The 25386-nt window shown below is 38.0% G+C and overlaps 1 protein-coding gene across 4 annotated transcripts in view; it reads right to left on the reverse strand.

Moving 5' to 3' along the window:
* CPNE3 (copine 3) overlaps positions 1–22844 on the reverse strand; it is a 48057-nt gene extending 25213 nt beyond the window's left edge. Inside the window, exons 1-6 of one of the 4 annotated variants that reach the window (XM_045454563.1) lie at positions 22705–22844; positions 9383–9522; positions 8922–9101; positions 7144–7218; positions 6005–6076; positions 185–268 (exon numbers count right to left, since the gene is read on the reverse strand). In XM_045454563.1, coding sequence (XP_045310519.1) covers positions 185–268; positions 6005–6076; positions 7144–7218; positions 8922–9101; positions 9383–9514 — 543 coding nt within the window. In that variant the 5' untranslated portion in view covers positions 9515–9522; positions 22705–22844. Of the gene's footprint in view, positions 1–184; positions 269–6004; positions 6077–7143; positions 7219–8921; positions 9102–9382; positions 9523–20913; positions 20989–22158; positions 22306–22704 lie in introns of those variants that run through there. The other 3 variants (XM_045454564.1, XM_045454566.1, XM_045454567.1) reach the window with 3 other exon arrangements.
* Positions 22845–25386: the final 2542 nt, after the last annotated feature.

Raw genomic sequence — 25386 nt, forward strand, 5'->3', positions numbered from 1 at the left:
TTCAGCAGCACTAATAGTAGCACTTCCTCATGAAAAGAAGAAAAAAAATGAAAAAAATGAGTATGTTGATCTTGCATCTCTGGCTATATATGTCTGAACTCAGATTGATATTTTTATAAATATTTTAGATTACTAGAATTCCAACAGAAACCTCAACTCTACTTTTTCAAATTCAGATATTCACCTCTGTTCGATGAACCATTAGCCAGTTTCCATCAGATGTCTGCTTGTGGAATTCCAGGTATGGATCTGACTTTCCAAATAGATCCTACATTAAAAAAAAGAAATCAATTCTTCTCCTTTGAAACCATGTAAAACCATACTTTATACATGTTACGTGTTAGCAATATCAAAAGTCTAACTTCATAGTACAGATATATACAGCACAGTATAGTAGTAAATACAAATCCCATCACCTTCCTCATGAACTTATAAACTTGCTGATGTCTACAAGGGGAACTATTAAGGCATTTGTGATAAATGCTTATAATCCTATGTATCACAACTTCACTTCTCAAAAAACATGAGAACATTGCTATAAAATAAAATGAACAATAGGACCCATAATCAATAAAATATGTTTTGGGCTTGTTTTCATTATTAACAGTATTCATTTGCATAGCACTGAATAGTTTGATATAAATGCCATCCCAAACATTAGTCATACTATATGAAGGGCAGAGCAGTTATCAGCAATAAAATGGATTCAGAGAGGTTAAGTAACTTTGCCAAGATCACACATCTAATTTAATTGATGGATCTGAGTCTTGACTTTATATCTTATCCTTCTATGTCCAACACTCTTTCCCCAATTCCACACATTTCTTTACATACTTATATAAGGGAGTAGAGGTAAATATGTAGAGTGCATAATAGAATTATTTCAAGGGTGCAAAATACATCTTCTTTTTCCTCTGTAATTCACCACAGCACCTGTATAATGCTGAATCACACTGAGTGTTCAAAAATACCCTTACCACTATCCTCAACATAAACACACACACACCCACAGATAAAATTCTGGAAGAATGACCAAATCACTCACAGAGGTCAAACTTAAGCAGAGATTATAAATGATTTTGTTTTCTCATTTTTGTTTGTTTTCATTTTGAAATTTCCATACTCCTTAGAATATATTACTTATTATTTGTTAAAATGAAAACACACCTGATACATCAGGATCTCTTTACTTTTTAAATTTTTTTTAATGTTTATTTATTTTTGAGAGAGAGAGAGAGAGACACAGCATGAGTGGGAGAGGGGCAGAGAGAGAGGGAGACAGAGAATCTGAAGCAGGCTCCAGGCTCTGAGCTGTCAGCACAGAGCCCGATGCTGGGCTTGAACTCACAAACAGTGAGATCATGACCTGAGCCAAAGCTGGACACCTAACTGACTGAGCCACCCAGGAGCCCCAAAAAGACACCTGTTAACTCCACAGTAATGTATGCAGTTAATGTCCTTGAACTGAAGATTTTCTGAGTCCTAAATTAACCTCAGTATTAAATTAAGAACTAAGATAATGTTACTTCCCTCCTCAGCAGTTCAATGTCAAGCAAGTAACATATTTGGTACAGTCAAAAATATAAACACAAGGGTGCCTGGCTGGCTTAGTCTAAAGAGCATGTGACTCTTGACCTTGGGGTCATGAGTTTGAGCCCCATGTTGAGTGAGAATACTTAAATAAATAAACTTTTAATATATATATATGGGTATATAAACACAAAGGCTATGCAGAACTTTTAAAATTTAACCTTATGGCTAAGAAGAGTCTTAAGAATCAGGGGCGACTGCGTGGCTCAGTCGTTTAAGCATCCAACTCTTGGTTTTGGCTCACGTCATGATCTCAAGGTTCATGGGATGGAGCCCTGCATCGGGGTCTGTACTGACAGCATGGAACCTGCTTGGGATGCTCTCTCTCTCCCCCTCCCCTGCTTGCCCATATGCGCATACTCTCCCTCTCTCAAAATAAATAAATAAACTCTAAAAAAGAATCAGTGTAATAAGTCTCTCTGTGAACCATTTTATAATAGCACTTTAGAAAAGTTAACTTTCTAAAAACACATTAATGTATCTTGTCTGGCCTATCTTAGAAATAAACCTATGAGAAGGGCAGAATATCATGATTATCATTCTGAAGGTTAGACAACAAACGTTGTTTAAAAGTTCATGATGTTGTCAGTAGTAGAATTAAAATAAGAATTATAAGTTCCTGACTCAGACCTCCATAACATGTTAAGTGATGAAAGCAAGGTGGAGGAAGTGTGTATATGTACATAATATATATATATACACACACACATATATATACACACACATATATACATATATATACACACACATATATATGTATGAAGGTATATATGTATGTATGTTACAGTTACCCAAGGCCTGGGGGTAGGGAATATAAATACAAATACATACATACATACACACATACATATCTATCTATATGGACATATCAATATACACACACATATCATATGTGTATACACAGAGACACATAAATTACATAAACATACACACACACACAAATCTTAGATTTTTTATAAAATTAAACAATTAAACCATAGAACAAATTTTAAAAAATTACTACCTACCAAGACGAAAAAAGAAAAAAGAGTGGATGGGGAAAGATGCTAAATTTCTTGAATATATCTAATAATATAGATTTGGCTTTGGAACTATATAAATCTTTCACATAATTATAAAAGCAAGTTAAATTTTTAAAAATTGAAAATAATCCCTAAATTTCAAAAGCAAAATTCAATTATGTGTCATTGTGATAGAATAATAACTAAAAGATTTCTTTAAACCAAAGAATTTGAATATACAACCCACGTAGAATATATAACCCTAAAAACAAAAACAACTTCAAAGAGGGGTGCCTGGTTGGCTCAGTTAGTAGAGCATGCAGCTCTTGATCTCAGGGTCATGAGTTCAAGCTTCACATTGGGAATAGAGATTATATATATCAATCGATTAATCAATCAATAAAATTTTTTTTTTTTTTAATTTTTTTTTTTCAACGTTTATTTATTTTTGGGACAGAGAGAGACAGAGCATGAACGGGGGAGGGGCAGAGAGAGAGGGAGACACAGAATCGGAAACAGGCTCCAGGCTCTGAGCCATCAGCCCAGAGCCAGACGCGGGGCTCGAACTCACGGACCGCGAGATCGTGACCTGGCTGAAGTCGGACGCTTAACCGACTGCGCCACCCAGGCGCCCCAATCAATCAATAAAATTTTAAAAAAGAATTTCAAGGGGCGCCTGGGTGGCTTGGTTGGTTAAGCATCCGACTTCGGCTCAGGTCGTGATCTCATGGTTCGTGGGTTCAAGCCCCGCATCAGGTTTTGTGCTAACATCTCAGAGCCTGGAGCCTGCTCCTCCCCCACTCATGTTCTGTGTGTGTGTGTGTGTGTGTGTGTGTGTGTGTCTTTCTCTCTCGAAAATAAATAAACATTAAAAAAATTTTTTTTAAAGAATTTCAAAGAAAGCTCAAACTGTTTCCAGTAAAAATATTGTTAAAGATAATGTGGATAATTTTATTCTGAAACTTTTAGATATTATAAAAGGCACAACAGATAAACAGTTATGTTAACATCCTTACGAAATGAGATTTTCAGCATAAGAGACAGGAGGTGTAAATATAGAATTAAAGAAGTAAAGCCCTGGGGCGCCTGGGTGGCGCAGTCGGTTAAGCGTCCGACTTCAGCCAGGTCACGATCTCGCGGTCCGTGAGTTCGAGCCCCGCGTCAGGCTCTGGGCTGATGGCTCAGAGCCTGGAGCCTGTTTCCGATTCTGTGTCTCCCTCTCTCTCTGCCCCTCCCCCGTTCATGCTCTGTCTCTCTCTGTCCCAAAAATAAATAAACGTTGAAAAAAAAAAAATAAAAAAATAAAAAAAAAAAAAAAAAAAAAAAAAAGAAGTAAAGCCCTGTAATTCTGTATCTGAACTGGAAATAGCTGTATAAATTTATGATTTAGTTTTTCTTTTAAAAACAAAAACAAAACAGTCTTTCCTCTGTCTACTAAAAAGCCTTAGAAACAATAAGTGGCAATAATCAACAATAAGCACCCCTAGCACCAGACTGGTCTCTAAACAACAATTTCCACTAAAACATAATAAGGCTTCTTTTAATCTGCCAGTCTGGGGAAGAAATTAGATAAAATAATCCTGGAACATCTTGTCATGCCACAGAACAAGGAAGCTATCCAAAGATTCCTGGAGATATGCCAGTTGACTTCAGGAACAAATTTAAAGAGATTCCCAAAGGCCAAAGTTAAGATAATTTAAGCATCAATAAAAGTTCACTGATAAAGAGCTCATATAATACTAAAAATAAAAAACAACAAACAAATCCTCATTGTCACATTTAGAGGATAATAGGGAACCAACTTATTCTGAGAAATTGTATATATTGGGGGGAAAAAATCAAACATTTTAATTTGCTTCCTGTACAATAATATCTCAGAATAAATAAATACCCAACGTGGGTAAGAATACTTCTCTTTATGGAACTATCCTCATTAATAAATGAAGAAGCAATGATAGAGTGAGAATCTCACTATTTAAAGGACTCTGAATAAAATAATATATCTAGGTAGTACAGTTATCATCAATGTTCACTAACATCCCAAAAAGACAGAACTCAACAATGTGAGCCTCCTGATGTAATGCCACTACCTATGAAACTGCTGTAACAAAATACCATCAAAATATCATCAGATCATTCCTCTAGATTCAATCACCAGCTTATATAAATCAGGAAATAAAGGTGGAGAGATAAACACGTTAAATGATATCACAAGTATTTAATCAGCTATATGCAAAATATTAAAACCTCTAGAGGACAAAGGAGTCAGTTTCTTTATTGAATAAATTGCATGATGGATGGATGGATGGATGGATGGATGGATGGGATGAAGGGAGAAAATGAGGGGGAATAATGGAAAGAGGGAGGAAGGAAATAAAAGACAGGGGGAATTTATGGATTAAAAAAGACTTAAAACATACCAACCAATTATAATGTTAAAAGAGTCTTTGGAGATACACCAGAATACTTATGGATGAAATGATATGATGTCTGGGAGGAGAGAAGGTAGATAGGGGTGGAGATAAAACAAAATTGGCCCTGAGTTAGAAGTGTTGAAGATGGGTTATGGGGACATGCAGATGTTTTTTAAATGCTATTCTTTGTATGTTTAACTTTCTCCAAAGTAAAAATAGTTCCTGGCTACTAGTCTAAGATGTTTACAAAGTGAATTGTAAGGTAAATGCAAATTATAAAAATTTGATTGAATTATGTAATTAGGTATAAAAATCACTCAAAGAATTATACTAATTCATGCCATAGACTAAGTTGTGTTATTATGTACTGGTACTCCTCCTTCATTTAAAAAAAAAAAAACAAAAACATTGACTTTTGGAGGCAAAGAGGAAAATCCATAATTAACAGAACATAAAAATTTTCCTTCTTTCCCTAAAGTGATCCAACAACACTCTCTCAAATATCTTTTACAATAACATTAATGCTTTTATTAACTCTTCTTTTAAGATAGACAAACCCTTTGATAACATCTAGAGGAAAGAGGTTAAGGAAAATGGATTCTGCTTAAAAATAGACTGAAAAGGGGCGCCTGGGTGGCTCAGTCGGTTGGGCGTCCGACTTCAGCTCAGGTCATGATCTCGCGGTCCGTGAGTTCGAGCCCCGCGTCGGGCTCTGGGCTGATGGCTCAGAGCCTGGAGCCTGCTTCCATTCTGTGTCTCCCCCTCTCTCTGCCCCTCCCCCATTCATGCTCTGTCTCTCTCTGTCTCAAAAATAAATAAAACGTTAAAAAAAATTAAAAAAAAAAATAGACTGAAAAGCAGAATTTGGAAGTAACTAAATACTAAGTGATGTTCAGATGATGGACTTCATAATGCTAATTGCATTATTATTTTTTTCAAAAAGGAATCAATGTGAGGCAAAACATGATATCCTTGTGGAAATGTGCATCAACTACTCACCTTATTGTCCAGTTTTCTTGCCTCCATTTCAAATAAGACCACTCTGTTATCCTTTATTTCTTCAGCTGAAATCTATAAGTGGATTTCATAAGGTAAGTGAAAGACAATATGTTTTAGGGGTTCTGATAAACTTAGGAAGTGCTGATTGATTATTATTGTGAGTAAATCATACCTAGAGAACACTTTAAATTGAACTTTAAACTGAACTATCAGATCAATAATTTTCATCCAATGTAACTGAAAAACTGTTCTACTTAAAAACAAATTCCAGACTATTATGACCCCAAGGGCAATAAAGCTAACTACTGTAATGCTCTCTGTCCCACAGAAGTCAACACCCCAAAGACACTTAACATTCTTCTGTCTCAGGAAATTTAAACCAGAGCAACAGTTGTGTGGTGAAATGTACTTGACAAGGACAATAACCCTCAAACATGGCCTCTCAGGGAGCCAGCCTTCTATTCTTGGATAAAGTTCAAAACTACTGCTCCAGGCAGTGATAACCTGGACAGAAACTCTGGAAGATAATTATCTTATTCTATTATTTAGAGGTACTTATTTAAAGTGTAGCATTATATAATTTGAAATCTAAAACAGTATAAACCATATACTCATTTGCCTAGGACCAATAATCAGCAATGGAAAAATCTGAGTGGACGGATGGGTTGCAGAGTGCAAGCACAAAAAAGATGGTTAAGAGTTGAGAGGCTCAATGGGCATGGCATGATATAGAACCGTTTGGAATAAAATCCATTATGCAAAGTTTCTGTCCTATTAAGGGAACTATGTTTGCTTGTAGAGGGTCAAACTGGTCCATTCAGATGATTAAGTTGTTTCTCTCTAGCTTGGGAATTTACACTTCCATGGGGGAGAGGCAAGCATCACCAAGGTGCACCTGATTCCATGGGCAATTTAAAAGACTCAAAGAAGGAATTCCCACACTGCATTTTTCTCCTTCTTTTTTGACCCAATACATTTCCCATTTTGTGATCATTATAAGGCAAGTGCCAATGAAGGGCAACATTCAAGATCAAATGATAAAAGCATGGCTACAGAGTATATTTGTCTGGTATGTATAGTTTCAGCATGTCCTATCATGCTAAATGTTTTCAGGCAAAAGACACATATCTTATTGTTACCGTAATGGTCCCTTTCCCCGCAGGTTTGCCATTTTTAAGCACCAGTGGTCGAGTTAGCCTCTTACTGGACACAATCTGTTAAAATTGGAAAGTGATACAAAGAGCTATTTCACTTCAACATGTAAATTTTTAAGCTGAACGGTTTGAAAAAAGAGTTGAGTATAAAGTAGACTTAAGTCATTACATATGGAAACATTAAGTCAATTCCTTAAAGACTGAGAGATTATAAAACACATCTATTTATTTAAAACCCACTGGAAAAGATTTCCACGGAGCCAATCCTGACAGATACAATCTTCCCAACCACTAGTTTCTTTATCAACTACTTCAAAGTTTAACTGCTTCCCTGTAGTGGAAAAAGAGGGCCAGATTCTCTTCACATACACTAATCACTGACCTGAAAACCCTGTAGGCAAGAGGTGGGCCTCAGAACACTCAAAAATGGGATTCAATTTTTCAACTGACACATAACTTTGATATAACCCCCACAAAATATCATTTTGATAAGCAAACCATAAAAGACTCTTAAATACAGGAACAACCTTAGGGTTGAAGGGGTGACGGGCATTAAGGAGGGCTCTTTTCGGGATGAGCACTGGGTGTGATATGTAAGAGATGAATCACTGGGTTCTACTCCTGAAGCCAAGACTACACTGTATGTTAACTAACTTGAATATAAATTAAAAAAAAAAAAAGGAAATTAAAACTGGAAAAAATATATCATTTTGATTAAAACAATATAGTACTCTCAAACAGAGAGGTACTCTCAAACAGAACATCTCTGAAATTCATCATAATTTTAGCTACAATGTGATTTTTTTTCCAAAAAATAAATATTACTTTAATTTCCTCTTTTATACTATTCATTAAAGTTTTAGAAAACCAACCAGCTTTTGTCCTTGAGAATAGGAAATACCAAGATCCACAAACAATTCAACACTGAAAAATAAATAAATCTAAGCAATAAATGTCACCCACTGAAAAACAATGGTTGCTCCCTCCTGAGATCTTTCCAGCTGTTTTGCAATGGTCATGATCTCTCCTTAGAAGTCAGACTCTGAGCTAGGAGCTAAATGGTGAGCCTACAGACATACCTGTACCCTGATAAAATCTGTCATATACTGGAAAGATGGATAATTAAGCAACTATAATACAATGTGGTAGATGTTAAGACAGAAGCAGTAGAGAGTACCAGCTGAGATTAGGGTTGTGCTCCAAACTATTCAAGGTGTTCAGAGGACGCTTACTAGGGGAGGAAGGCTTACACTGATGTACCTAATGTTTAGGAAGAGCAAGCCAGGTAGAGGGATGGTGTTGGGCCATCAGGGATCTAGTGGGACCAGTCACATTAGTTAGAACATCAGAGAAGTTGATGTTACTTTGAAAGCGTTTATGACTTAAACATAAGAACAAAACTGTACTGAAATATGTAAATAGGAAACCTGTAAATAGTACACAAAGCAGCTAGAGCAATGGTATTACTTACTGAAATGCTGAAATGACAAATGAAACATGTCTAAGAAAAAAAAAGGAAAAGAAACACCCCAACGCAAAAGAATTAATGGGCTCTGCCAAAAACACACAGTTCCTGCCCTTATGAAAAATAAGATAAATTATATAATGTTCAAACCAAACATATATATATATATGAACCAGGGCTTTAAAGTGATTACATGTTTTTCAACTCTAAAAATTAAACTAATGAGCACTTATCAAAAATGCCCAATTCTCTGGTTAAAATTTAGACGCAAGATAGTACAACAGCTAATTATACTCACTTGTCCAAGGGTACATTCAAATTCTCCTAGGAAGTCATCATCACTCAGCACGACGGTTTTGTTGTCAATGTCATAAATCCCAAATTTCAATTTCTGAACCACTTCAAAGTAGTAATCAATAATAAATGTCTTGGAAAATGTGGGATTCAAGCAATTCTTAATCCTTTCTGTGCGATCAACCTATACTCCCCCCCAAGACAAAAAGTTTCTTCAGATCAAAATGCACTCACATTTTAGCATCTTGCTGTCCTACAGGTAACTAGATATAGGCATACTGGATAGGTAAAGGAAGTTTCTATACATAGATGAAAAATTCCGCAATCAAGGACAAACTTGCCTAAAAAAACTGCATTAAGAGATTGTTAATTTTAAATTGTTATTATTTTAACAATTCAAATAAGCACTTCACATTATCAAAAGAGCAATTCAGATTGCTTTTCATCTACAGAATTTAACATTACCTCATACCACTGTTGACCACTCGTATTCAAAAATAACACACATAAGGGGTCCGACTTTGACCCTACATCCATATCCAAAAGATTGTCACAGGAAATGCTCAGTTGCACCTTTGTAACGCATTGGGCAGCCATCTCTCGAGCTGTGAGAAAACCAAGGAAATGAGAAAGCCAATGAAATGGTGCCTTTAAGAAGTACATGCACGCTCAATGAAATAGTGGAATTCTTAGGACAAGTTGTCAGAATAGGATCACAGAATAAACTTGCTAGAATATGACTGTTAATATATGCTCCTTGCCAATTCAGATGGCTATTAGCTCATCCCAGTGATGTTGCTTTAGTCAGATTCTCTTGCTGGGATGAAACTAATTTACTGTATGACAATAAGATGCAGCTTTTAAGATGGCCAATAAAACATACTAATCTTTTCACTTTATTAAAAGTTTTACCATTCAGAAAAAGTCCAAGCAAGTATAATCTTGATCCTTCAGTTAAACATGGTATTCAGCTGAAACACAAGATAGATTAAACTACAACCTTTATCTTTACTTATTTAACAAGATACTGAGTGAGGTATTTTATTTTCAAAGAATTTCAGGAGCACCCGGCCGGCGCAGATGGTAGAACGTGCAACTCTTGATCTCAGGGTTGTGGGTTCAAGCCCCATGCTGGGTGTAGAGATTGCTTAAAAATAAAATCTTTTTGGGGGGCGCCTGGGTGGCTCAGTCAGTTCAGCATCTGACTTCAGCTCAGGTCATGATCTCGCAGTCCGTGAGTTCAAGCCCCATGTCAGGCACTATGCTGACAGCTCAGAGCCTGGAGCCCACTTCAGATTCTGTCTCTCTCTCTCTCTCTCTCTCTGTCCTACCCTGCTCGTGCTCTGTCTCTGTCTCAAGGATAAATAAAATAAAATCTTTTTTTAAAAAAAGAATTCTATCTAAAAGTCAAACCTGGAGAATAAAAGACCCCAAGTACCCCCTCCACTCCCTATCCCATCCCCATACATTTTACAGCAGTGGTTCTCAATCTTGGCTGCTTATTGGAATAACCTGGGAAGTTTTCAAAGCGACTGATGCTAGAGTCCCACAGAAAGAGATAAGGGTGCAACCTGGGCATCAGCTTCTTGGATGACTCTAACATGTAGGCAAGGTTGGCAAACGCACTCTTTCACAGACAGCATCCAGCAAACAGGCATGGCCTAAGTTTCCTCAAGACTTGCTGAGGAATACCACAGTTAACCTAGCTTTCACACACCCCTGCCCACTCCAACCTCCAATCAATATATGAAGATGACTGGGGACAGAGTGGAATACTTGGGAGCTGGCCTTGAGAGGTGATATGTTGAGGGTAAGCTGCCTTCTTCCCTGAACCCAGGGAAAGAAAGAAACTGTGGGTTTCACCAAGAAAAAGAAACAGGCATTGCATTCCTTGGTTGAAAGTTCACTTAGCCAGCTGTCTAAGAGTACAGTGCAGGTTGATGGTGGTAGGACAGGTTCTGGAGGTAGGACAGTAAGACGTAGCATTTAATGCCCTTGACCTCCACTTTGAGATGAGCTGACATTTTGGGACAACAGGGACAAATCCACTCATCATCCTGTTATACTTAAACAGGATATCTGTGCTGTACAAAATGCTTCATCAGGTCTAAAATGATAAGGATTACTATGAGAAGAGCCCTTTGGCAATGTCAAAACAACTTATGTCTCATGGAAACTCATTAATTGCTCTAATGGATGCTCTCAAAATTGTAGGGATCCTCAATGTGTGCCAAAAATCAATATCAGCATTTAATATTCCTAAATTAAAGAAGAATGAGAATGAGGTAGGTTTCATACTCTTGGTAGCTAGAAATTCCTTTTAAAAGCGATGCTATATGTGTGTACCTTCACTTGGAAGAGAATTATTCCTTAATAAGAAACAAAATTCACATATTCCCAATTCACCTACTAAGTATCCTATTTTGTAAAATAAAACTACTATAAAGTCATTTTTTTTTTTTTTTTGGTCAGGTTACCTGTGTCTAAATTATTAAGTGCCAAAATACACAGTGCTGACAATATGCGCCAAAGATATCAAGATAAAGGAGAAATCACTGAAGCAGACAGAGAATTAGCAGTATCAAGAGTGTGGATGAGACTTCATTCTCCAGGCTTTGAAGGACTCCATTAGGTGAAGAGGGAGACAGCATAGAAGGAGAAAAGAACCAAGACATTAGAAGACACAGTGAGGATGCCTCACTGTGTGTCACAGAAGTGAGCATCCACATTGGGGGAAACCAGGCTGGACAGGTAGGAGGGGTGAGTTTAGGGTCACCTGAGAGCCAGCTGAAGGATTTGGGGGGTGGGCAAGAAGGTGCTACTGATAGTTCTCAAACTAGGGATGGCAGGATGAAATGGCTTCTTTTAAAATGTCACTTGTGTCAAATCTCTTCTAATTCTACAGTATCTTAGAATTTAGAACATGATACCCATAAGGTCTTTATATCTAGCAATCCATGGATACAGAATTCACAAAAATTAGCATGTCTCCACACCATCTAATTCAGAAGATTAGCTATTTCCTTTTGGAAATACGCACAATGTTAAAGAGCATTTGCAATGATAGCATGAATACAATCATCATTCCTTTACAGTTTGATTTGTGAAAAAAGAAAAAGTGCTAAAAATATAGTAAGAGGCAAGAAGAAACTGGTAGGAAAAAAGAGATACCACCAAACACAAAAGCACAGAGACAATGGTCCAGTTACTTTGAACTTATCCAAATCCATGAAGTCTCTGGCATATTGACACTGGGGCCTCATCCTCAGTCTCTTCTTCCTTGGATTCTCCATCCTTGACTTTCTTCGTTTCCTATTCCAACCCTTCATCCTCCTCCCCTCCAAGAAACTGTGAGTATCCCTTCAGGCTCTGTCACCTCCTGACGTCATGTCTACCTTTACTTCTTTTCCCTCTCAAGGCTTCAGGCATCCACTTGGCATATAGTACTCCCCAAACCTACATCCTTCAGCCTTGTCCCTATACACAATTACCTTTTCCCTATTCTACATCTACTGTATTCGGCCCTGAAGACCCTTGACTTGTCCCTTCCTCTTCATTCCCCCATAGGACAGGCTCTGGAATCAGACAGCTGAGTTCTCATCTGGATCCCACCAGTGACTTTATCTGTGATCTCAGGCAAGAGCCTTAACCTGCATATAACTTCTCAGTTTCTTCATCTACAAAATGAAAATAATAACTGTCCCTTCCTCATATAGTTGTTGTGGGGACTGAATGAATGAATATATTTAAACAGTGCCTAGTACATAGTAAGTGTTCAAAAGTTGCTTTTATTATTATTATTATTATTATTATTATTATTATTATTATTAATTTTAGAACTACCTGCCCCCAGATTCTGATCTCCTCCAGTGTATCCCATGTTTTATATTTTTTTACTATTCTATTCTGAGATGATTTCCCTAATTATTCCAACCTACACCAAGTCCCTCATTTGAATTCCTGCTGCACTAATAGTAACAGATAACTACAGTATAGGAACAAGATCAAATTTGAAGGAATGCACACCTGGGTTGAATCCTGCATCTGGTGATAGCTGCATGACCGCATATAAATTACTTAAATGTTTTGAGCCTAGATTTCCTCATCAGTGAAAATGGAGATACCCCAAGGAAACTTATAAATCTGGAATGTGCCAGCCATCTTGCTCTTCATATCTAACATAGAATCTATGGAATAAATATTACTTATATAATTTTTCCGTTTGCATAAGGTAGTTTAGAGTCTTGTAAATTGTATGTTAGCAGTACCCAGGATAATGCAGTACCCTGTGGACAGACTTAGAATGAACAAGGATTTCTAAAGCTTCTGAAGAACATGTAGTGTAACCAGAAAGCCCTCAAATTTCCAAGGATGGGGACACAGAAAATACAGACCATATCTGTGTGTGAAGTTAGTCTCACAGCAAAGAGACACAACACAACAGAGGAACATTATTTTTTTCCCTAACAATGCTCATACAAGAGCTACAAAACCAACATGCCAGACACACCTGATTATGTAGTAAATTGTTGACAGTTACATAACTTAATTGCTGTTGGGACACAAATTTCCTCTATTAGCAGCATTCCCCCATGAAAATGACTCTGAATGCAGCCTCATTTTTATCTAGAAACTCATTATGACTGAATGACAAATGGAAGAAACTACATAAATAATCAGGTCTGGAACCTTGTTAATAGCAACATTCATGAAGATGCTCTTTTCATTTCCTTTCTATGTCATTATCCAGCACATGATACACAATTTTAAAAAGAGCAATAAGATATTCTTTTATGATGGAAGAAAATAAAGCAAATGTTTTGTACCCTTTGAGGATGGGAAATAGGAGATTTGGCTGGGATAAGTGACCAGGCAGAAGAATGTGTATGTACAACTAACGAGTCATTTTTGTATTTTACTACCCAAAAAGTAGGATGATAGAAAAGACAGAAACAGCCCCTAGCAGTGGACAACAGCTTCTCTATTATACAGATTCTTTACCAGAGAATCGTTTGGTTTCTAAAATGCAAATAACCCCCCAAAACACTAAACCTATCAACCATTCTCCTGGTCACCCTAACTTTCCTGAATCAATTATTTATTTTGAAAGAGAGAAAGAGAGTGCAAGTGGGGGAGGGACAGAGAGAGGGGGAGACAGAGAATCCCAAGCAGGTTCCACGCTGTCAGCATGGAGCCTGACGTGGGGCTCCGTCCCATGAACCGTGGGATCATGACCTGAGCTGAAACCAAGAGTCAGATGCTTAGCTGACTTAACCACCCAGGCGCTCCTCACTTCTGACATTTTTTAAAAAAATCATTACTGACTATCCAGGGCCTAGTCCAATTAGCTACACCTGGAATTCATGGCTTTGTCTACATCTGCCCCCAGCCTGCCCATCTAAGTTCTTCAAGATCCATTTCAAATGACACTTTCTCCATAAAGCTGTTGCTGATACCCACCTAAAGTACATAACTACCCACTAAAGTAGTTATGTACTGACACTTTTTTCTTTCACTATTGTTACTTGTATGCATGGCTCATCACCCTTTTTATCTACTGTGAGCTGAAGACAGACACCCATGTTTTACTGCTTCCTCTTCATCCTGAAGCAGAATATCTGGCACAGGTTTTTCATGGCAGAAATAGCTGTAGCTTTGGAGTCAGTATGCTTGGTTCAAATTTGCTTCCTCTTGTTAATTTGGGTGTGTCAGCTTTACCAAATTATGTCTGAACCTCAATTCCTTCATCTATAAAGTGGGGATAAAAAATTACCAGACAATTTTGGTTTGTAGGACACTCAGCATTTTGAAATATTCTATGAATGGTAGCAATTAGTTTATTGACTACTCAAATATTTTAGTTGACTGTCTAAGCATCAATGGCTTATTATTCAATATTAAGACATAAAACACCTTTCTTATCCTTGTTTATAAAGAACTTCTTAAGGGCTCCTAGGTGATTCAGTCAGTTAAGCATCAGACTCTTGATTTTGGCTCAGGTCATGATCTCACAGTTTGTGGGTTTGAGCCCTGCATCGGTCTCTGTGCTGTCAGTATGCTTGGGATTGTCTCCTCCCTCCCTCTCAAAATAAATAAATATTTTTTAAAATAAAGCTTAAAAAAAATAAAGAAGTTCTTAGAAGAATAATAAAAGAATGTCTAGGATTTACACAAAATTAACTTGCCAAGCAATCAGGCTTTATTATAGATAAGTGTTAATTTTCCTAAATCCTCTCAGAAGAGTTTGTTTACCTGAATAACTGCCTAGTTGGTGTATGGGGGAGAGGGGACAGAGCCAGTGGCAGTGACTGATTATTTGTCCTGTAACAATGGGGAGGGAGAAGTCAATGCCCACCCACCAATGTCTTTAGTACACTTCACTCTTTAGCTACCAAATGAGAAGGCTGGCAACATTACAAAGTTCTCAAAGGTTCCTTCTGGTTCTAATACGATGATTCACTAAATGGTATACATACTGCATCCTGGATGACCTACAATGAAAGCAAGCAGGGTAACCTTGGGGCAGCTGGAATGGGGCCCAGCAACATCAGCAGTACACAGCCCATGCAGTGTTTCTCCAATTGTGTGGCTCAGAACAGTTATAAGTGTCCCTCTCAACCCACACCCCCCAAAAGTGGGAGAAGGGTAATATGGCAATAAGTCTAAGAGCTGCTACACCTCTTGGAGATCCCAGGTCAAATCAACAAGTGTTTACATTAAGAGGTTATTGTGCACCCATTCTCATGTTAAGGACAGCGGGGACTTGATACAGCAAAAGAAGACCTTGGAGCTCATTATAATCATACTGGGGAGATCCATTCATTCAACAATTATTCACTGAATATTGTCTATGTGTTCTAAATGGGGTAAGGGAAGAATGCAACGCAAAAGCAGAATGCCTAGCTATCTATGTATACACAGAAATACACAACATGATAAACCCGCATGGTGCAGACAGGAAGCAGTCATAGTGCCCTCAGAGCTGGAAAAGAAATCTATAGATTTCTACTTTTACCAAGGCTTAAAACTATATTCTGTTACAAAAGAATGTGTATTCATGTTGCCACTTGCTACTGGATTTTGGATAGAGAGTGGGAGAGGAGAGAGAGTTAATAAGTACATACAGTTGGATAAATTCTGGTTTTTGCTTTCTACAAATTTTTCAAAATGCTTCCAAATAATATATTCTCAACTTTATGAAAAAACCCTGGTAAATTGGACAGGACAAGGATTACTACTATATGGCAAGAGGTCAATACATCGTAACTAGGACTATAATATCTGGATTGCCCCAGAATATGTTAACAATATTCAGCACATTGTTAACTTCCAAACAACACATAGTGTGTATTAGAAAAAAAAATTCCCCAAAAGTTTAAATTACTTGCCCAAGATAAACAAGCTGATAAGTAACAAGGCCAGCAGAAGATCCCAGATCTGTCTGCTCTCGTGCCAGATGCCCTGGGAGCACTAAAGCCTGCAATTAATCATTACTTAGTATAACAGCAATAGTCTCTAATTAATTTCCCAATAGCTTTTTAGTTAGTATATGAAATGTAAATATTCAGTCTGACACAAATTAATGAACACAATCTTAAAATTAGAAGATTAATATTTAGCCTACAACTATGATTATCTTTCTTAGACAAAGACAACCAGAATAAACAGTAACGGCCAAATAGTGGAAGAACCGGAATGGTTTGTGTTTACATCACAGCAGGTCCTTTTCCAGACAGCCCATTACGTTGTGAATTACTTAAGGCGAAGAAAGCATTTTCTTCTTGCTAAAGTCTCCACACACACAGATCTACATGGGGGACACAGGATCTCAGTGCTTTCTGAATTAATGCAGCAACATTAATTCTCAGGAATATACCATACTGAATATCAAGTGAAAAACTTACATTAAAGGAATTGTACAGTAAGCTTGCCCTGTATTTATTAAGAAAGTGATGCCCACATTTGTTTTTAAACCCTGCAATGGAACACTAGAAATGGGGATAGAGAATTAGAATTAGGTCAAGCACTAAAGCACATAAACAGAGAAAAGGGCATGTTTTCTTTTCAATGTGCAAAAAGGACCAACAGGAGGGTCACTGGATTGGGAGTTGGAGAAGGCGGAAGTAGTTTTGTGTCAGTCATACCTCTGTGTGCAAGCGCTATAACTTCTCTAGGCTTGGATTTTTCAAGTGCTAATTCTAAGAGTTGAGCCAATCACTTTCAGTAACTTCTAAAGCCTCTTCTAGTTAATGTTCTATGACTAATTTAATTATAGTGAATACAGAACTTGTTGAGGAAGTCGTATTAAAGGCATAGAAAAATAAAAAAAAGTAGAAAATAGAAGAAAAATTATCAGAACCAAAAAGGGAAACAGAAGGAAAAGAACAAAATTTTCCAAATTCAACTTCCATCTCCCACTACCAAAAAAGCTGTATCTGTCTAGGATTTACACAGTTAGGTAAATACTTTCCCACCAGTTACGTACCTTTGCTTGGAACTGTTATTAAATTTCCTGTCCCTGAGTGACTTGAAAAAGTAATGCACATCAACAAAACACAGGGCCCAACCTATTAGGTACATGCAAGATAATAAGGAAGTGAGTTTTACTACCATCCATGGAATCTCACTCCCAGCTCATATCACAGCAGCAAAAGCAATCAGCTTTTGACCACCATTTTTTTTAATGAATTTCCAGATTCTTGAATTATCCTAAATAAAATCCAGATAGCAACACTATTGCTGATACCTGAAGATGCAGAAGTGCAGAAAGATATAAAATATAAAAGTGTTCACACTTGATCACTCTTACTTTAAACACAGAAAGTATATGCTGTTTTAACCCTGTCCTTATTGCTAAAAAGTGAGCGATTAACTAAGGCCCCTTCCTTGATTTCTCTAGAAAATTCCTAAGATTATATTGATCTGTTTTATGATTCACAGCAGGCTACAGAGTTTACTTCACATGTGTTTCAGGTTATACTGCTTTACCAATCCCTTGGCTACTTTATATACATTTTGGAAATGTCACTGATTATATTGTCAAGCCTGTCAAATGAACAGTTCATAGTAGGTGCACTGAGTGAGGTGTTAATAAAAGTCAGAAGCAGTTACAACATCTCAATATTGACTCACTTTATGAAACACGCATCTTGGCAAAGTTAGTTACAAAGTAAATATCTACTAAGTGAATCACCTTTTACCAAAACTTGTATTGATAAAAATCAGAACTACATTCCCTAGCAGAAAATTCCAGGATGCTCAGTTGAAAATGTTAAAATTATAAGGGTTCAGTGAAGCCTCTGGCCAGCTGTGAAGCAGGCAGTTTGGATTTTATATAAAGGCGCATTGACCTGCTGAGACTGATGCCCCTTGGTGTTCAGAGAGCTTGAAAAACTCCCCACCTAATGGAATCTCCTAGATGTTGGGCTGGCCATCAGAACTTCTCACCTGTCCCTACTATCCAACTATGATGCCCAACTCTAAAAGCAGGCTTTCTAAAACTCGGCTCCCTTCCTACTCTTCTTAGCTGGGCACATACAACATTTAATTGAGCAAGACAGGCATTTCACATTTTGTCACTTATGTGCTCCTTTCTAGTTCATAGTGAACAATGACATGACAATTCTTTCTTTCTTTTTTTTTTAAATCCAATCAGCCCATAACTTTTTTTTTTTTTTTAATGTTCATTATTGAGAGGGGGAGGAGCTAGGGACAGAGAGAGAGAGGGAGACACAAAATCCAAAGCAGGCTCCAGGCTCAGAGCTATCAGCCCACAGCCCCATGTGGGGCTCAAACCCTCGAACTGTGAGATCATGACCTTAGCCAAAGTCGGATGCTCAACCAACTGAGCCACCAGGAGCCCCAATGACACAACAATTCTTTCAGTTTAAAGCTGGAACAACTACAACTACTTCCTTCTCAAGATTTAAGTTTGTATGTCGAGCAGGGGCAACTGGCTGGCTCAGTCACTAGAGCATGTGACTCTTGATCTCAGAGCTGTGAGTTTGAGCCCCACGTTGGGTATAGAGATTACTTAAAAATAAAATCTTAAAAAAAAAACAAAAACAAAAACAAAAACGGAGAGAGGGGGTGTCTGGGTGGCTCAGTAGATTAAGCAATTAAGTGTCTGACTTCGGCTCAGGTCACAGGCTCTGTGCTGACAGCTCAGAACCTGGAGCCTGCTTTGGATTCTGTATCTCCCTCTCTCTGCCCCTCTGCCTCTCATGCTCTGCCTCTCTCTCTCTCTCTCTCTCTCTCAATGTAAATAAACATTTTAAAAAAAGTAAAAATTTTTATGTTGAGCAAGGATTGTTGAAATGTTTATACATTTCCTGATTACGAGAATATTCGTTTCTGGTTACTTAGCACATACACTGCAGCTTGGTTTTAACTTTCCGGCAAGCCCCTTTCTGTTTCCCAACCAAGAACAGTTAAAAACACTATTCACTCACTAAACACATATTTATAGGGCTTTTACTGTGTGTCAGGTACTGTTCTAAGGTGTTGGGAGAACAATGAACAAAACAAATACCCTGCATTGATGAGGTTACACTATAGGAAGACAGACAATAAAAAAGATAAGTAAACGGGGAGGGAGCCTGGCTGGATGAATCGGTAGAGCATGGGACTCTTGACCTCAGGGTCATGAGTTCAAGCCCCATGTTGGACATGGAACCTACTTTAAAAAAAAAAATAAAAATAAAAAAAATAAGTAATCAACCTAATGGAATTATAGAAGCCTGAAATGGTAAATGCCTAAGATGAGGAAACCAGTCTCCTTTGAACAACATATATCACACAGAAAAGACTGTGTGTAACATATGTGTGAGTTATAAAGTATAACAATCAAATAAACATCTGTAAAACCACCATTTAACTTAGAATCTCTGAATATCTAATATGTGATATTTCAAAATGATTTGCTAAAATGAATATGTAGTATTTCCTTCTATTTTTCATTGGGAAACTGTATTAGATGGTGATGTAGATATGATTACTGTATTAATATCTAAATATGATTGCAAAAAAAAATGTGATTGCACACTGATAAGCTGTTATATACTAAAAGAATAAACAGAATCTCCAAAAGAATCCCAATACTCTTCCACGAGCTTCTTCAAATTTAAGCCAGCATAATCAACTTAAATATAGTTATCATAACCTTACCAAATGTATATATAACATCTGGTTTTGATTATCATATCAGAAACTTAAATAACGTAGTTAAATAAAATCTATGATAGCTTTAGGTGTTCATTTAAACCTCCTTCTTAGCCAATCTTTCAACAAATCTTCTACCAAATATCCTCCTTAATTGTTTGTTGGACTTTAACCTGACTAGCAATCCTTATAACATAAGTGAACATGAAGGGAAAACATTGGTGAGAAGGAAGCTAACCTATAGCATAAAGGTAATAGTGGGTACATTAAAGGAATGTCCAAGTTTGGACTCCTCAAACTTGTTGAGTACCACCAATGATAGTGTCATTCATCCTTGCTAAAAGATCCACCTCAGAGACTATGCTTTTGATGATCAGTGGTGGTTCATTATAGATCTTTGAAGGTCAAAATGTTACTTAGTCATATTTCATATCCAACACTAACCTTCTCAGTTTTGCTACAGGTTTCTAGCGTAATAAATCACTGACTAAAGCAAATTTTGAAAAAGGAGGAAAAAGAACTCTATAGTAGGAAAAAAAAAAAACCCCGAAACATAGCAATAGTACCAAAAAAGAAGGAGGGCAAGGAAAACTATGTCTAAAGCCATACCAAGCATTGATAGGAGCTAGGATACAGTATGAACAGGTTATCTGAACAGATACGCAAAGGAAATATTCAGGACCTCAGTGATAGCATTGGAAAGGATATATTAAAAAAAATTTGAAAATGTGTAATACTTAAATTGCCTTAAATTTATGTGGAAATCAAGACCGTTGTCTATAAAGTGTATACAGTTATAGGTGAAAGTAAAAGAGGTGTCCAGTCATTAAGCAAACCTTAAAATACAAAGAATCCTTTGGTTTCTCCCATCCTGAAAACACCTCTCCTGCTCCATTCTTCAGGGGCTAGATCTAAAAGAAGAAATCCTACAAGAGAACTGCACACTTCATTGGAAGGTTTGTGACAAGCACCTTTCAGTTTGAGGAGTGCTAAAATTCAGCTCGCCCTCACATCCAGAGAGTCTCCACATAGTCCAGTCCCCAAAACTTGCCTCTTTGAATTTTTTCAGCCCAGAGTGGGATGCATTTTTTCAAAACATCAGCCAGAAGGAACCGCCTTTGAAGAAAATATCAGAAAGGCAAAAAAGTGGGCAAAAAAGATACCACAGATTAATCTATGGGTTTCACGATAATTGCCACCATATATGTCATCTGTTCTCAGTTCTCCTTATCCTTTCTTGCTTCTCTCTACCTATGCTCTAGGCCTACAGTTTTGTTTGGCTCTGGCGGGTAACTGAAGTTTGCTGACCCCAATTAATGACAACAGGAAGATATGTGTAGCTATGTTTACCACTAACTATGTGCCAGGCACTTTGTTAAGTGTATTACAAATATGATCTTATTTAATCCACATAAAAACCCTACGACAGGATGTATTTTCTATCTTACAAATGCAGAAACAGGCCTTAAAAGGTTAAGTAATCTGCCCAAGGTCAGACAGCTAACACTAAGCACAGATTTGAAACCTAGGTATTTGTCTTATCCCAAGAAGTAATGTTCTTTACATTAAGCCATAAACCTGTGCTCTGAAATCATACACAGACCTGAATTCCAACCCCCATGCCACCATTTAGCATGTAATTTGGCAAATGATTTAATCTGAGTTCCTAGTGTGAAACAGAATGACAATTCCACTTAAGTTTGTGGTTGTGAGCATTAAATCAACAAACATATATAAAAAATTGTCTAGCAAATTGTTTGTTGGACACTGTAACCAAAAATCGCTATATTTTAATCCCGCATTTGTTCTATTTGATTCTCTCTTTGGTTTATAGAGGCAGACACAAAAACACCAAAGGTAAGCAAAAATTGTGGATCATCATCCAAGCGCAACATTAATGGTCGGTATGCTAGGTCTCCCTGAGGATCTGGCACTGCAAAACGAATACAACTGCACTTCCTCCACGCCCCCGGTTATAGTGAGCCCAAAACACAAGACAAGAACGGAGCAGCCAGAGCCGGAACAGGAGCTATTAGGTACCCCTTCTCACAACCTCCTGCTTTACTCGGAAATCAAGTTACCTTTTCCCACCCGACCTAGCAGCTTCTCCTTGAATCCTCAGCGGCTCTGAAGCGTGCACTTTTCCTCTGGGCATTCGATTCAGAGCGCGGAACCGTGACCCGGTCCCTCTCCCCCACTGGGCGCTGCGGATTTTTCTAAGCGTGTCACCCTCCCCTGGGCCGAAGGCCCGACACTCCCCGCTGCGTGAGGTTGGCGATCCTGGGCACCGCCTACCCAGGTGCGCGACCGCCAGGCCCAGGAGGCTCCTCGCGGCCCAGGGCTGAACCCCGAACACCGGGTTCTCCGGTAGGCGCTGGCCAGCGCCGGGCCTCCCCAGGCCGCGGACTTTGCATGCTAAGGCGCAAGAGTCCCCTGAGCGCCGCGGCCCATCTCCGGCCGCGCTGAGCCCAGGGTGCACTTCCAGCGCTAGGGCCGTGCGGGCCCTGCCGCTCGGAGCCTGCGGGCCCCGTTTCTCCATGCCCAGGCTCTCTTTCTCCCCCAGGGGATCTGTGAATTGCTGGGGCCCCGCTACACCGGCCCCGAAGCGGAGAGAGGCCCGCACTCACATCCCGCTCTCAGTAGTGGAAATCAGGTACGGGTGGTGACCAGACAGCCGGAGTCCACAGGGCAGCCGGGGCGCGGGGATTCACAGGAACCTGGGGCCCACTGGGCCGAGGGGCGGGGCGGAGCGGGTTGAGGTGGAGCTAAGACGCGGCCCCGCCCACCACGGCCACCTACCGCCCACTACTTGCAGACCAGATCTGCACCCAGTGGGTAGGCTGATGCTTAAAGCGTCTTTTTCTTTCCATTTATAATTCATTAGAGAATCTTGAAAATTTTATTGTAACTAATTTAATTAGAAAACTAAGATTATCAGAAAGTGTATTCTACAGAAAGTGTGAGTATCCTATGTTCTTATTTTTTCCACTGTCTTGCTACTCAGTGGTGTCACTATGCAGTAAGATGGTTCAGAACTTCATGAGAAGGTTTTATGCCAGTGAGAGCAAGTGAAGAGACACTCTGGAGGATCCATGTGATAAATTCTGACACATTTTCTGTACTGTTTCTTCTTTTTCTTCTTGCTCCCATCTGGGCTCTAATCTGATTCCTGGGTGTTTCTACAAGGATCTCCTGCCTGGAGGATGAATTAAATTAGCCATCTTGATTCCTTTGGGAAAAAAAGGAAAAGCAGGTACATAAGACACATATGTCTATGTGGCAAGGCCTTGACAAAGCTGAAACTAAACCTAAGGTGCAAAGGAGGCTAAATGGTACCTACTGTTTGACATTCAAGCTTCTTGGGCCTTTGAGTAGAGGCTGACTTCCTTGAAAGGTCGCAGAGATGCTCTTGAGATCAAAGACTCCATGTATTTTTCAAATCATTATGCTATTGACCTAAACTGTTATATATTATAGGACATTGTTTAGAGGTTGGTATAACATACACTTAGTGAATGCATTTGTATGTCTAGGTGTAAACATATTGTTTATCAGTGTAAGTAACTTACTCACCAAAAAAACCCAACCTGAGGCATTAAAATGAGTTGCTTGGTGCACCAAAGTCAATTTCAGAAGTATAAAAGAATTAAACTATCTGAGAAAATTCATACCACTATCTGACCAGGAATATCAGCATGAAAGTAGTGAAATGGAAGCTCCTAACCATTCTTATTTAGAGAGCTTTAAATGTGCACACTACCCTGAGTCATTTTACATCCAAATTTCATTTAATTCTCACAATTCTGTGATGTGTTTAGTACCATTAACCCATTTCACAAATGAGAAAAATGTGATTGAGTAACTTGAAATTTGTTAGTTTAGTAATTGGCTCACTTGCCTAAAATCACAGATCCTGAGTAAACTAACTTCAAAATGTCCTGCTTGACCACTACTTGATGCTTCCTGCAGGTAAACAAACTACAATGGAAAATATTGCTACATGTGACTACTTGAAATTTAGAACTTCTGCACAAGGAAAACAGGGACAAAATCAATAGGCAAATACATCTGAAAAAATACGACAAATCTGACAGCCAAAGGAAGATTTAGTATCTTAAGTATAAATTGATTTTTTAAAAATAGAAAATGGGCAAAAGTTTCATTTTTTTAAATTGTGGAGGATATGGAAAATGATACAAATGAAGAAATATAGACTTTCCTAAGTAAAAACAGAAACAAAAACTACTTTTAATCCAAAAATGCAAACAGAACACTTCTAAAATAATTATATCAGTGCAAGTAAAGATTCATTCATTTATTTATTGAATACCGTTTGAATGCCTACTATGTGCCAAGCATTGTTCTAGACTTGTGATAAAATAGTGACAGACAGAAGCTTCTATTCTAGAGGGATAACAAATAAGTTACTAAAAACAAATGAGAGATAATTTCAGATAGCCATAAGTAGCATGAGGAAAGTAATACAGGTTTATGTGAGATAATTGGAGCTTCTTTCCCCCAAGGCTTTATTTTTAAGTAATATCTACACCCAACATAGGAATCAAATTCACAGCACTGAGATCAAGAGTCACATGCTCTACTGACAGAGCCAGCTAGGTGCCCATAATGGGAGCTTCTTTAGACTGGGGCGCAGGGAAAGTCTCTCTAAGGTAGTGATATTTAATTGAGACCTGAAAAATAAGAAAGAACCAATCAGGCAAAGGTCTGAAATCAGGGAAATGATGGGCAGAGACAGAAAGAGACAGCAAATTGCAGGGACAGTAACAGGGCCTTTGTGGTTGGACAGTGGGGAGAAGAAAGAGAAGTACTTAATCTTGTTTTTATTGAAGTTGTAAAAACAACTTTTTGTTTTATTTTTGATTCTGATGTTACACTTAAGTTAAGGTCCTCAGACACTACTAATTTAATTGCAAGTTTCAAAATTTCAAAAATACATAGTGTGCATACCTAGCCTTCCTTACTTTTGGCTCCATTAAAACAAGGAAAGGGTAGAGACAAGGAAATAGTTTTGTACTTTCAATACTCAATATGCAATCTCTCATTTAAATACATAGTGCTATAGCTATTTGATGTGTTTATTCATTCTCCCCAACTATAGTCTGAATTCTTTTCTACTTTTGCTCTTACTGTATTGAATGTGTATTTATGTATCAGCAATAACAAGATTCTAGAAACAAAGAGCAGTTAAGTATGGGACTCAACACCAGATAGATATTATTTAAAGGATGTTAAATGAATGAGATATTTATAAAATACTCTCCTACATGTTATTCTACATCACTGGCTGT

Source organism: Leopardus geoffroyi, chromosome C3 (genome assembly GCF_018350155.1).
Source record: "Leopardus geoffroyi isolate Oge1 chromosome C3, O.geoffroyi_Oge1_pat1.0, whole genome shotgun sequence".
Taxonomy (NCBI): domain Eukaryota; kingdom Metazoa; phylum Chordata; class Mammalia; order Carnivora; family Felidae; genus Leopardus; species Leopardus geoffroyi.